General features: G+C 47.1%; 2 protein-coding genes across 4 annotated transcripts in view; both read left to right on the top strand.

The window, feature by feature from the left end:
• The window catches only part of METTL22 (methyltransferase 22, Kin17 lysine), a 21139-nt gene extending 6887 nt beyond the window's left edge, over positions 1–14252 (top strand). For all 3 annotated transcript variants that reach the window (XM_085514761.1, XM_085514762.1, XM_015877064.3), the window contains exons 10-12: positions 402–570; positions 1395–1541; positions 14137–14252. In XM_085514761.1, the coding sequence (XP_085370887.1) occupies positions 402–570; positions 1395–1430 (205 nt within the window). In that variant the 3' untranslated portion in view covers positions 1431–1541; positions 14137–14252. The remainder of the gene's footprint in view (positions 1–401; positions 571–1394; positions 1542–14136) is intronic.
• The window catches only part of ABAT (4-aminobutyrate aminotransferase), a 29206-nt gene continuing 17715 nt past the window's right edge, over positions 2762–14252 (top strand). The window contains exons 1-2 of the mRNA XM_015877061.3: positions 2762–2871; positions 14137–14252. Of these exons, the coding sequence (XP_015732547.1) occupies positions 14183–14252 (70 nt within the window). The 5' untranslated portion in view covers positions 2762–2871; positions 14137–14182. The remainder of the gene's footprint in view (positions 2872–14136) is intronic.

The following is a 14252-nucleotide window of genomic DNA, read 5'->3' as shown; positions in this document are numbered from 1 at the left end:
GAGCAGAGTGAAAGAGCTTAGAATGAGAAAATACATTTCCTAGCTTGCATCCCCCATCGTAATTGCTTTGTGTTTTCTTTCAAGGAGTTCAGTATGTCAGCAGTAGCTATTCATGTCATTTGGTGCAAAGTGTTTGTCCCAGAAACAAAGCCAGTGATTTTGTTGAGGCAAAATGTACTAAAATCAATGGAAAGGCTCATCCAAGTCTTACTGGCTTTTTGATAGGACGAGACCTCGGGTAGGACAAGCTTTCTGGGGGCAACATGGGTTATTTTTTTTTAACTATGGAAGTGAATTACTCTAAAAAGACTTAAGTTTCCCATTAGCTGAGGAGAGTTACAGAGCTGTTCAACATGCAGGTGTAGAAAAAAAGGTTTTAACTTAAATAATGTCTTTGCCAGACTGAATTTCACTTTAAGACACATGGATGTTACGTGTGAAGCCTACAGTCATTTTAGAAGTACTCTAAATGATTTGGAGAACCTTCATGATGGAAAAATGAAATACAGCGTGGAACCCATTAAGGCTGATTTCTGCCAGTTTCTCATTTATGAACGGATTGAGCAGTTGGTAAGTGGCATTCATTAAAATAAATGGAATATGTTGGGCCAGCGGTGTGAAATTAGTTTTCAGCTGTGTACTTAACATGAAGTAGGAACAGAAGAACAAATGTTACGCTCTTATTTATTTCCATTTAGCTTTTCTTTGTATTAAAATGATTCCTGGCAGTGCTCGTATAGCCCACAATAGGCATAACGTGCCCTTTTCTATCACAGAGCAATTCAGTGGCTTAAATTGTTTCTTAACCTTTGAGGAAATGAGTGCGATCTCCGGTACTTTGTAAAATGACAATTTTTGATTGACTGGAAAATGGACCAATATCATCTTTTCTTTGAACATAAAAAAGCTTCCATTTTATTGTTTTCATGTTACCTTAACCCTGATGCAGGAATTAATGTTCTAGTATCTATGGAGAAGTCAACGAGTAGTAAATTTCTGGTATTTAGAGATGTATCAGATACATTATTGCAATTACATTCCAAGCACTCATAGTTTCCTCTGTTTTTTTTCCAGCTGTCTGCTCTTACGAGTATGATGCAGGGCAGCTAATGGCTTGTTGGCTTCTGTAGCAATACAGATAAAGGGACCTTTGGGGAGAACTTGCAAGTCTTGTACCAGCTTCTGAGTCTGTATCACGTAGCCAACATACTGCCTTGTGTAGTGCAGTCTGTGTGCATGGTGTGGTTATGGGGTCTGCAGCAGTTTCATGGGATTAATTTGCTTTTCTTAGTGCTGACACCTTCAGGAATAAGTGTGTGTGCAAGTTGAGCTTTATTGTAATAAAAACCTATTGATCTGAGATAATAACTATATGAATTTTTCCTCTCCTATAGGAATTGTGGAAGATTGTTGCTGGTCAGCTAACGTGACAGGGACATAGGAAAATAGAAGATGTTAATCTAAGAATAATGTTTTTGTGGGGATGCTTTATTGAAGAATTTCCTTTTAGAACTGAGTTCTCAGAAAGTGATTCCCTGCAGGTTTGTTTCACCTCTGCAAGTCTCGATTTTTTTTGGCTCTTAGAATGTGGTTTCTTTGCTTCTGTTACGAAACTGGTTAATGTTGATGTTCAGAGGATGTGCTGCCTGAGCAGCTGTGGCAGTGATGCAATACTGCATGCTCTCTGGGACTGCTGACTTAAGCTTTAGTTTCTATCAAGGAGCTATTTCACTTTGATCCATATGGCCAATTTGCAGGTGTCACACATGTTCCTTTTTAGTTTTTGAACTTGGAATAGTTTTCTCTGTCTTATCAAAGTTGCACATTATTTGTATTTATGGACAACTGTGAAACAATCTATGGGACAAGACCTGTTTGTCATTCATGGGCTTCCATTTAAGCAATCTGTTTATGAAACTTAGCTCTTCATTTTGGGTTTGTCTTCCCTGAATCATTTTAGCTTAGTGCAACTAATTCTAAGCTGTTCAGTGCTTGCCAGGTTGAGGATGGGAGGGGAAGCGACATACTTAAAATATTGAAGTTCTCAGTGTGTACATGTGAGGCTGGGAAGGTGACCCAGAATGTCTTGCCCCTGCAAATAGGGCTTTCAGTGCCTTAGCTTTTACATTAAAGTATGATGTATTTATCAATTCTCTTCTGTTCTATTAATGAAACCAAAAATCGTGGTTTTTATACTCATTACAAAGTCTGTGTGTACTATAGTGTTGATGTTTCTATCACCATATGTGCGCTGCCACTGATGTTCTTGTTCCTGCTGGATTCCTCAGCATTGTGAGAATGTCATGGTGAAATGTCCCAGCCTGGGACTCGTGGGAGTGTGTTCGTCACATTAGAAGCATCTGGTTGTCTTTATGAAAGTCTGTTTTTTTGTTTGAGTTTGGTCCTTTTAGGTCACTTATTTCATAATGCAGGAGCATGAAGGTATATTTTGCATGAAGATACATTTTTCTCTGTTTTTCACGTTGCTTAATGAGATGAAAGGTCAGTAGAGAAAGGTGACGGCTTTTCCCTGTGAGTATAACCAAAGTAAAAATCCCATTATACCGTCTTTTTTGCAGTGCTGGGCCTGTTGCCCCTCTGTTATTGTACCAAACCACGAGCGGTATCGCAGTTGTGCTATGTGCTGTGCGGGTGCTGCCCGCAGTGTTGATGCGGTGACGCTCCGTCCCGGCGCGTTGCCCAGCCCGTCACCGAGCTCCGCCCGCAGCCACGAGGCCGCGCCTCCCCGTGCCGCGGGGCCGAGTCGGAGCCGCGCTCCTCCGTTGTCGGAGCGGAGCGGCGGCGGCGGAGGGAGGAGAGAGCGGGGCCCGGTGCGCTGCGGGAGGAGGAAGAGCGGCCCCGAGGGTGGCGGTGAGCGGCGGGGCCGGGGCGGGCACTATGCGGGCACTATGCGGGCACTGCGCACCTGAGCGCGGCGGATGCGGCTGCGGGAGGGAACGTGCCCTCGGCCTTTGCGGCAGTGATCGTCCTCTGTGCGTAGCGTTGTGAATGATGTGCAAAGACACCGGGCTGCGGTGGGGGACTGGGGGGAAGGATGGTTCTGAGTAATTCTGTAATAAGTAATGGACGTTTCGGGCTCACCGCGGCTGACCTGTGCCCCGCGGTCCAAAGGCAATGGCCGAGAGCACCCAGCTGGGTTCGGGCAGTGCGGGATGGAGGTGGGAGAGGGTGAGCGCCTGGGAGCCCTGCGATAAGGAAATTGTCTTCTGAATCCGTTACGGTCGGGTTATCGTCTTGTAAATTGCATCTAAGGCACTTTTTGCAGCCTTAGCTGCATCTCATCTCGCTGCAAGTCAGCTGCTCCTCGGAGCTGAGCTGCGGGATGTGCTGCAGGCGCCGGCTCCTTCCAGCTGTGTGAGGTGCTCCAGCAGCTCTACGTTGTGCTCTGATATGGGCCCTGAGCTCAGCTCTTCGTAACTGCCGGGCAGCCCCAAGGGGAGGATGGAGGGAACTGGCTGGGCAGGTGAAGAGTTGTGGGCCTTACAGCAGCACCTGTGATTTCAGGTACAGATTGAGATTGCCTTCCTGTCTTGACCAAATGGAAACAGCTTGTGGATTTGTTCTTACACACTGCATGTTGTCACTCTGCACCCTTTTGCTCCAACCAGCTTTAGGAGCAGTACCTGAGCTTTGTGAGAGTTTCCTACCAAAACCAACTGAATTACGTCTGTCCCCTGTTTCTGTATTTCATGATCTGTTGTATCTAATCACAGTCCTGTTTCCTGAAGTGACGGCTGTGGGCCAGGAAAACAGGGATGATCTTTTCTTTGCCAGATGGCATTTGTGCCAAAATAACAGGGTTATGGGAGGTTTTCCAAAGCATTTAAAGTGTGTAAAATGGAATTGTCTTAAGTGGGCCCTGGAAATTCAGCAGAAGGGTCAGGTGAGAACCTACCAAGGATGTATTGCCTTGGCAGGTGGCAGAGGAGGTTGCCTCTTGTTGTCCAGTGGGTATGCTGCTGTTGTAGCTGTCCAGCTGTAATTGTGAGATCAAATCAGCTTCTAATTGATGTCCTCAATGTGCCTCAACTCCAGAGTCTGGCACATTTTTGGGTAGGTTACATCCCTAAAAAGATCTGGGCTAACAAAGACTGAGCTGGCATTCCTGGAGCAGTTCTTACCTGGCACCTGCTCAGATACATCAGCAGAATGGGATGTAGTCAGGAGAGTATCGCTGGGACACGGCCTTCAGAGCAGGGGATTCCTTAGCTGCCGTTAGTTGCTGTTGCAGAAATAGGCTGCTCAAGCTTCCCTGGTTCATAGAGCTCCTGCTCTGCCCTGACTCCCTAATGAGGTTTTTCTCTGAGTCAGCAGAGAGGGTTGGATTCAGGTTCCTGGCTCCAAACCCATTCTCCACTCTCTGCTGCCAGTGCAGATTTAGAGCTGCATCTGCTGTGTGAGTGTGGGTGCTGGGGTCACGGTGAGCATCTCCATTTCATTTCATTTCATTTCATCTCTGCAGCTGTTGGGTAGAAGATCTGCTCTTGTGGAAAGGTGATGGAAGGGGCCATGGGGCGCTGTGCTCCTGGCTGGTATCTCAGGTGGGATGCTGGTGTTGCCAGCATGGATTCTCACCAGGTTTTCTTTTCTAGTTGCTTTTTTTTGTTTGTTCAGAGAGTTTCTCTTATTTTTCTCTTCCTTCCCCCTGTGACCTTGGATTCACTACTCGTTTCTCACAGAACAAAACAACGGGTGTCAGGAGAAGAAATAAATTAGTCATGATGTTTTCATAACTTTCCATTTCTTATGCTTGGCTTTTTTCGATATCCAGCTTCCACCTGTGAGCCTCCTGGCAGGCAGAGCACAAGGCAGCACGTTTCTTGAGGAAGTCTGTACCCGGTGCTGGAGGCTCTCACGCTGTTTGTGCCTTTAATTTTGGTATGAATTAATCTCTTTTCACCTCCCCTTCCTACCCAACCACTGAACAGCCCTGCAGGTGTTCTCAGACAAGCTGCACCTCCTGCCCTTCCAGCTCTGCTCTTTCTGAATGAAGCAATGTGAGCACAGAGGCCTGCAAAGACCCTAATGGGAGCAGAGGGAGCAAGAAAAAATAAGTTCGTGAGGAAAGGGAACAAAACCAGCCCTCATTTGCATAGCATCAAGTTCAGTGTTGATTAATCACTTGGAACATCACAGCTGAGTGCCAATTCTGAGTTCTGTTTTAGCAAAGGAGAGTGGATGTGGAGATTCTTGGCAGCACCCCCTGATGGCAAACACAACTGCAATCAGCTCCTGTGTTTTGAATTGGTCTGAAAATAATACAAGGATGTGAATAAGTGATGCAAATAACAGTAGTTAACTATTTTAAACAAGTTTGGTGTCATTCATTAGCAGCAATATTTTTTGTCTTAATAATGCATCCTCTGAACCCAGTCTGCCAGGCTCTATTCATGTCGGATGCCAGTAATGGGAACCAGCCATCCTGCTCTTTGTCATCTCTCTGTCTGCTGCTCGTGTGGATGGCACGTGTTCCCCAGGTGCTCAGCTGGCACCAGTCGCGTGATGTGCACCAGAAATATAAAATGAGAGGGAATTAATTTGTACTGAAGCATCTCGAGCAGCTCGCTGTGTAAATGTAATGATGAGAACGGTGCCTCGCTGGGAATTAGAGAATACTGCAGGTTAAAAAGCTACTTAGAAATCTAGCTGCTCTTGCGTGACTGGTCAGTGCTATGGACAGACTGGAGGCCATGACTTCTGAGTGGCTGCTGATCTCCTGGCTGCACTGACTGCAGTGCTCCCAGGCAGCAGGCACAGGGATGCATTTACCTCCGTGCTTAGTGTTACTTTCCACCCGTGTGTGTGTTCATCCCAGCACTGGTGTAAAGCAAACCTTGTTGGTTTCACTCCGTGGCTGTTGCTGCAATGCAGCTTCTTGAGAAGGGAGATAGGATTATACAAGCAGGGTGTGCTGGTGGAGGTAAGAAAGTGGAGGATAAGCAAGTTTCTATCTCAGAAAAGGTGGTTTCCCAAATCCATAGAAGTTGCCTTCTTTTCACACTGTTGGCATATCTGCAATTCCAGTATGCTCCATTTAGTCAGGTTGGATGCATTACATTGCAGAAATCCAAACAGCAACCCACTGAGGTGCAGGACAGCAACCCACCAATCACACCTGGTGCTGGTTGTCCTGTCGTGCCGTGCCCTCTGCATTGTGAGGCTGATAACTGCTATTTCTGGATACTGAGTTTTTCTCAGGTGTTGGAGCCGTGTGTGCTGCTTTAAGTGCTTTGTTTTTCCTTAACAGTTGTAGCAGATCTTTCTCAAGTGTGAGGCAGTGACGGAGGAAGGTTGTGGAGTTGCTTTGGGGGGAATTTGCCATCATTTGCATCATTCAGCAGCTCATCCTGCGTGCTAACTCTGTGCTTTTACTTTGTCTGGTGGACCAGTTCAGCCTGAGTCTGATTCCCACTTTGCCTCGCATCATCATTTTACTTCTCCGAAATTGTGCATGGCATTCATGCATATAAATCTGTATCACAGTGGAAAAGCAGTTTTGAGCAACATTTCTGCTAAAGCAGAAGATTCTTTTCTAACAATAGAAAACTGTAATGATTCTTCCTTGGAAAAGTGCGTATCAGTGCACATTGCACAGTTACGGTGGGTGGTTGGCAGTGTCCTTTCCAATGAGGAACAGTTTGAATAGATCTTGTAACCAACATTCTCTTGATTAAATCAGATGGAAGTCAGTGGCTTTCTTGTAGCAATCCACAATTCTGTGCACTGTGCAGGTTTTAGACATCTCAAGTAATGGTTCGTGGTTGCAATTGCTGGAAACCACTGACCTAGGAGTGCTGGGGGCTCCAGCCTTCACTGTGCAGCAGGACCAGCATGAGTGGCTGCCACCCCATCTGTGCACCCGGCCTCTCAGGGATGGGCTGTGCTGTGAATCATGGGCTGCAAGCAGCCATGGAGCACTTGGCTGTGAGCTCTGTCTGTTGAGCACAGCCCAGAGAGGCACCCTGAGGAGCTGTGGTGCTGATCATTCACCACGTAAGTGCTAATAAACTGCAGATGTGGTGAATTTCCTTTGAGTACTACCTATTGTATGTGGGCTGTAGTACCTGTCACTTTCCTCAGCCACCTCCCCTCGGCTTTGCAGCGTGTCCCTGTGCTCCCATCTGTCTGAGTGGACTTGCTGTGCTGGCTGTGACAGATGAGCTGGTTAGCAGGTTCGCTTTAGAAGCAGTTTGTTTTGCTGTTTGGCACTCAGCAAGGGCTGGTTTCAGTATGTCAGTGTTAGGTATGGTGGCAGAGCATGGGGTAACTGGTAAGCTTAAAAAAGCAGCCTGTATAGGTAAGTGGTAACAGGTTTTAAGTAATGAAGTAGGGGAGGGCTCAGCTTCAGTCTTTTAGTTCACACCCACAGCTTTTTACTTGTGTTGTCTGTCTTATAAAAGGCTCCATGTAGCCGAGGAGGGGAGCAGCAGCACGGCCATCCTGTCTGCCCCCACATGAGTGCAGTGCAGACCCGCATTGCTAGTAGGCTCTGTGAATGGCTGGGATCACGGCTGCTCCCAGTGCACATCCCAGTTTTCACTCACATGCCCAGGCCTCATCCCTGCAGTGTGCTGTGCATCTGCTGAGCCAAGGCCTGGACTGTGGCCTTGTTTTGTTCCATGCATCACTGTCAGCTGTGGGCAGATCCAGCCCAGCAGAGCCCTGTGCTGAGACACGGAATCGCCTGACAGCTGTGGGGTCCGGAGCCCCCATGATGAGCAGTGCAGCATGGCATGGGCCAGGGACACGGCTGAGCTGCTTTAATACCCTGATTACTGAAGTGCAATAGTCACCATCTCGCTCACAACAATTACAGATTTCTGCTGTGATTTTCACCCATCGGTTGCCACAGCAACAGTGCAGCAGCTCGGCTGTCACATAGATTTAAAACCGAAGCGGCTCAGCCTTTCCTTGTGCTCTGGCACATCTCCTCTGTGCCCCCAGTGCCATGGCAACCCGGCAGGGTGCCCCATATCTCCCCTTTCCTCCCTCTCCCCCCACCCTCGCACCACAGCCACCCAGCGGGGCCCCAGCCTGCAGGGATGCTGCGGCACTGGGGCTGCTTTTGTTCCCTGTTAATGTCAGCATGGCTTGTACTTTCCATCTCAAGGAGGTGGTGTGGCAGTGCCCGCTGGCTTTTGTGCTCCCTGCGTCTGAGGGAAACAAGCGGAGGTTATTTAGTGGTAGTTGTGTTGCCTGGCGTTATCCTGGGGATGTTTGCAAACTGGAGCAAAACGAAGGGTTTTAAAGAGCAAATCTGTTTTTCAGCTTCCGCGGTTCTGGAAATGTGAGGGGCCGTTTCAAGCTGTGCTGCAGTCTGGCTCCATCTCGGGAAGCTGTTTGCAGAATCCCGTGGAGAAGCATTCAGACAGAGTCAGGCGGGCGCAGCTGCGCGGCAGAGCTGTGGGGGTGCAGCAGCAGCGAGGTGGGCCGAGTGCTCTCTGGAACTTACAGCATCCCCTGGTGCACTCAGGGCCCCTCGGGTGATGCCTGTCCCTGCTGCCCACCTTAAAGCAAAGGGAAGAGCTGCTTCCTGAGCTGGCAAGCTGGCTGCTGTGAGTTGGTAAGCGAGTATCTAAGTGCCTTTGGTGTGTGCTGTGCGGCAGGGCTTAATGCGGGATGAGGTTGGTGCCCCGCACACAGCGCTGGTTTGTCTGCATGCAGGCGTGTGTTATGTTCTAAGTGTTGTGCTGCCTTGTGCTTGTTTTGCTGGGTCCCTTGTGAAGGAACCTTCCCGTGTCTGTCTCTTGCTCTGTGTTCATCTGAAGCTGCGGTCACCTTGAGGAGCCGGAGCGCTGGCTCCCGGTTTGGGCATCCTGCTCACTGTGCTGCAGGCTTCCTCCCAGTCAGCAACTGTACGGCCTCAGAGAGCAGAATAAATGGTGCTTTGCAAGTGCTGTCCATTGGATGCTGTTGTTGTGACCTTGAGGAGGCTGAGGTGGGATGCTGAACAGTAAAACCTCAGAAGGGATATTGCCAGGTTTCCTTGGGGGAAGCTGCACCTTGGGGTAATTTGTGGATTTTTCCACAGCTACAGAATGCTTGTGGAACAACTTACCTGCAGAGCTCAGCTGGATCATAATGGACTTGGTTAACCCTGTGAGAACCAGGCTGTGTTTTGGTTGAGGAGATGTCAGGAGGTTAACGTGGGTTTGTTTGTCTTGTTGTCGCCTTCATTTAGAATGATGCATTCAGAGTACTGAGCTTGAATAGAGCTCCTATGGGCAGCTCACAGGTGAAGATACCCTGAAATAAAGCGTGTGTTTTACTGTGGGAAGTGATAAAGGATGAAAAACTGAAAGTGAAGCTAACATTAACAATTGGGCTCATGTTAACTTATTCATGCTCAGTTTTACACTTGCACACCAACTTCTAACGCTGAGTTTGTGGCAGTTCTGTAGGTGTGTTCAGCTGTGGCTCTGCCGAGTGCTTTCAAGATCCAGTTTCTGCTTTTCCTGGGTCAATGTTATGGGTGCTGTAGGTGCAGTCCCTCAGGTGCTGCAGTAGCACCTACAGCAAAGATGAGCTGCTGGAAGCTTTGGTGGGTCACCTGTGTCCTCATGTGTCACAGTGGCAGCTTTTCCACCTAGTTTCATTCATTGGAGTACAGACTCAGGGTTCTTCTGTTGGTCCAGTGTTTGTTGGAGAGAAAACAAGGCGAGACAAGGGCAGAAAGGTTTTAAGAAGCGTGTCAACATCCGACCACCACACTTAGAAGCCATCTGAGGAGGAGAACCCGAGTACATAAGGACAGAACTTAATGTGGGTGAGTTTGCTGGAGGATCTTCAGGCTCCCATTGTAGCTTCTGTGCTGAGTCAGCTGTGACCAAGTGCTGGTCTGATTACATCTGTATTGCAGTGTCACAACATTAAGGCACTGTACCTTCAGTCTGTAGGCACAGCATTATTGCCTCTTGTGTTGCATTTTGCTCTGGGCTCTCGCTGCTGTTTTCAGAACAGGCTGCTGTCAGTGTCAGTGCTGGCCGAGTGCGATGAGAAAAAGTAGCCGTGCTACCTTATAAGCCTGTAATAAGCCTATTTGTTAGGGAGGACTTGTTCTGCCCTGTGCAATATTTACTGCTTTGTCAAAAGGTGAAAGACAAAACCAGCCTTCACGTTTCAGATCCCAGCAGCAGTGGGAGTGTTTGATCCTGTTGGTGTCAATAAATAAATAAGCAACCATGAATAACAGACACTTGAGTTTTACTTGTAACTATGACAACTGTGTCCTTGACGACTTAAGTACAATCACGGGGTTTCCAATTACATCCTGTTCTACACAAAAGCTGCCGACGTTATTAAAGGAATAAATGGCAAAGGCAACTGTGTCAGCTCGTGGGCTGACGTTCACCCGTTTTGGTGGTCGATGCACACATCCACTGCCTGGTTTAGTTGGCGGTGCTGCTCAGTGGAAGATGCCTTGGCAGGCTGTGCTCTGCAAGGCCACAACTACCAGCCATTGGAAGGAGGCATCTTGGTGGTGGCATCCTGGGCTGCTGTAGGTCAATGTGGGCCAGGCTTTGGAGGACAGGGCTGTGGGCCCATTGAATGGACATAAAGAATGGTGGGATGAGCACAGCGCTGTGTGCTGCGCTTCCAGAAGTTGGGGGTTTCAGCTCGGTTCTGTGCTTAGCCTATATAGGCACTGCACAGAAGGTTAATGCTGGCCTTGTATGGGCACTAGATGTGAGTTTTCATGTAATTACTTCTGAAGAGGACTTTCCGTGAGGATTTTGGGTAGCCTTAGCTCTAGTTATGAGGAATGCCTGGTGACAGTCTAACAAACCTCTCTTGTAAATGCTGTTGGAAGCTAGTGCAAAAAAATTCAATGAAATATGTCCCAAGAAAAACCTCTTAAAATTAAAGGACCTGTTGTACTCACTGCATGAACTTTGGCTTCCATTACTCCGAAGGAGTTGTTGAACTCAGCTCTGCTTCTGGGACCAAATGAATCACAGTTCAATAGAACAACATGCTGGCAGGCTTCTTCATTTGTTTTACTTTTTACCTTACTGGTTACTGCATTAAAATGACTAAAGCAGTATGTCAGGATTTGTCACATCACCCCATACTGTCAGTAATACAGATAACGTGAAATCCTTCAGCTTGTTCCTGCTTTGATCCGTGAGAAGAAGCAGACCTTCCCTTGAAGGACGGCAGTGATTGCAGTGCAGTTTTCAAGCAGCAAATGCTGCACACATGAAATCTTTGTACGTAGCTATGCACTGTCAGTCAAATGCAGACCTAAGGAAAGACTTTATTACATTTAAAGGGTGGCAAACCAAACTGTGCTGCTTCCACCTCAGCCGTACTCTGTGAAACTGCAGATTTGTACCTTCAGATCCTCTGGGATGTCCTGAAGGGGAGTATATGAGTAAGGTACTTATCCCATCTCTGACTTGGCATACAGCAGTTCCAGCTTGTGTGATGGGGCCCATGATTCTTTCTTATTAGTTCCCTTGTCCTGACCCTGTTATCTGAGCTTTCCAGCTTGCCTCTATTACACTGGAGTCTGATTCTTTTCCAGAAAAGCTGCCTGAAGAGCCGTGATATGCAGATGGGGAGTGTTATGGATGTTAGGAAGTAGAAATGAGTTCACAGGAGATCAATAGCACAGAAGACTGGATGCTAATGCTCTATCCTGTCATGGGTCTTTGTAGCAGCAGCTGGACTTGCTGTCCTGCAAAGCCAAGGGAATTCCCTTTTAATTCAAAGGAAAGCAAACCTTGCTTGATTTTTCACAGAAATGGTGAATCCAAGCAAACAGGACAAGCAAATAGTTTGAGATGGCTCAATTTCCCAACAATTAATACATAACACGATGATTCCTTCAGCACTGTATGTATTAGAAAAGTCAAGTGAAGGGAAGCAAAGAAGGAATCAGTTTGTCTTTGCCTTCCTGTTCCTCCTCAGCTACATATTGAGAAGACTTTGTGGGGTAATTGCAGTGTGCAGCTCATGCTGCTGTTTCTAAACCACCTAATTGTTCCTGGTTAAATGGGTTTGGAGCAGCTGAGAGACAGCTGAAGGTGCCCCTATGAATTTAAAACAGGCTTCTGTGTCTGTGGCATGAACTGGAAGACGGAGAAACAAACGTGCAGTGCTGACTTGTAATCCCTGCCTCGAAATGTCCGTCTTTCCCCTCTTGCTTTTGCATTTATGCTGAGGATGTTTCAGGGACAGGTTTTGCAAGCTGCAGTCTGAAGCACAGCTGTCATGCTGCATTAGCTGCCCTGCTAGCAAGTGAGTGTTGTACAGCGTCCTGCTTTCTATATTCTGGTGCCTGAATCGAGCTCTCTGAGCTTATTAATTTCTTGGATTTCTTGGTTCCTCATTAATTTCTTGGATTTTTCCTGAGGTTCCCCCTACTGCTTGTTAACCCACGGAGGTGCTTTGTCTTCATATGCCTGCAATAAGCTGCTGCCAAGCAACTGTTGTCACTCCTGGTAACTCCTTTTGTCTGTCAGAAATAATCACTCAGTACAGAACTTTAGGAGCTGCTATTTAAAAACAAAACAAAATGCATCCAATTAGCATTAAATAAATCAGTTTATCCTTGTTTCATGTGCTCAGAGCTTCCTCTGTAAGCATGTTTCTTACTGAAAGAATGCAACTTTGTGTCTTAATCTGTATTTGCCACTGCCTGTGTATGTTCTGCACAGGGTATGTGCAGGAGGGATGTCTGTAACATGCATTCCAAGCAGCTTTTGTGCACAGCCATCACTAACCCGGTGCTAAAACACACTGATTTCTTTTAGCTCCCGAACTCTGCATCTGCTGCTGGCAGTGCTGGAGCGAGCAAACCCGGTAGGAATTGATCAAGAGATGGATTATGAAGGCAAAAATCAATTGCTTGTTATGATAACCAAATAAGGTGCGATTAGACACATGTACCGGTCATATCAGCTGATCTTCTGTGAGAATTTGTGTGTTTAATGGAGATGGAAAAGAAGTTGAATTTAGTTGTGCTCAGATGTGGTGTTACGTGATTCATTCTGACTCCGGTCTGGGAAATGGTGAAACTTTTTATGTAACAGCTGCCACTGGAAATTAGGGCTGAGCTGCTTTTTTTTCAAACCTCCTGCAATAACCTTTTCTTATGAGTGCTGCAGAAGGACAAGACCAAAATGCTGGTTTGAGCCTGTGTTGGTATTGCAGCTCAAGCACTAAAGGTCCTTAGATAAAAGGTAAATAAGAAACGGTGGTTTTGGAGCAGACATGAAGGAGATGATCATCATTATGGAGAAAGCAGGGAGTCATTTGTGGCAGTGACCCATGGCACATGGCCATGAAGGGGGCTGGAACGATGTGGTGCTTTCTGTGGTTGAGCCTTCTGCCTGGGTACGTTCACGCTGCTCTGGGTGCTGGCTCAGGTTGGCTTTTATCAGTGTCCTGAGGACAATTACATCTCACAGAGCAAAGTTACAGAGGGAATAGTCGCTTTGCAGAGTGTAAAGCAGGCAGATAGCACTGAGCAGAGGACGTCGGGGTGGTTAATCATTGTGAGAGTTGTGGAGTTGATGGGCCCTTCAGTGGCTTTTTCTGCTGTGGTGATTTCACTGACTCAGGCTTACCTTTGGTTTGCATTGGAGAATGACAAGGAGATAAGAAACGTGAGGTCTGGGGCTCATTCTTTGATCGTTGATAATGCACAGATTAGCACAACTGAAGAAAGAAGCTCGGCACCAAAACACTAAGGAAGCCATTAACACATCCTGCTTTATGGAGAAGTTCCTGTTGTCTGCCCAAATATCCCATTCCTTCTACATCTCTGACCAAACGCCTTACAGAGCTGACTCAGCTTTTTCTCTGCTGTGCACCAACATTGTGCAAGTGTTTGTTCACCTTGGTGGATTTCAAAATATATTGAAATGGAAATTGAACTCAGAGCAAGCTGCAGGGATCCAGGTGCTGTGTCACCTTTTTACTCCTTGGCTCAGTTGAAGTTGGGAGGTACAGATTTGCTCTAGGAGTCCTTGGCTTGAACAGGACATAGCATTGGGCTCAGCTCAGCATCCTGACACCAAAAGAAGCTGAGGTGAGCAACGCTGTGGCTACATCAGTAGGGACGTGAATAAAGGTTTTTCATTCTTTTGTTCTTTTATTTTTTTCCAGAACATCGGCATCAAGATTGAGCCTTTTTGAGTAAAGAACATCCAAAATGGCGGCAATGCTGCTCAGTCGACAGCTGAGCTGTTGTCTGCAACAGAACTCCAGGCTGCTCGTGTTTG

Source organism: Coturnix japonica, chromosome 13 (assembly GCF_054131305.1).
Source record: "Coturnix japonica strain WE chromosome 13, WE-NBRP24, whole genome shotgun sequence".
Classification (NCBI taxonomy): domain Eukaryota; kingdom Metazoa; phylum Chordata; class Aves; order Galliformes; family Phasianidae; genus Coturnix; species Coturnix japonica.
This window is presented reverse-complemented; position numbering and strand designations above follow the sequence as displayed.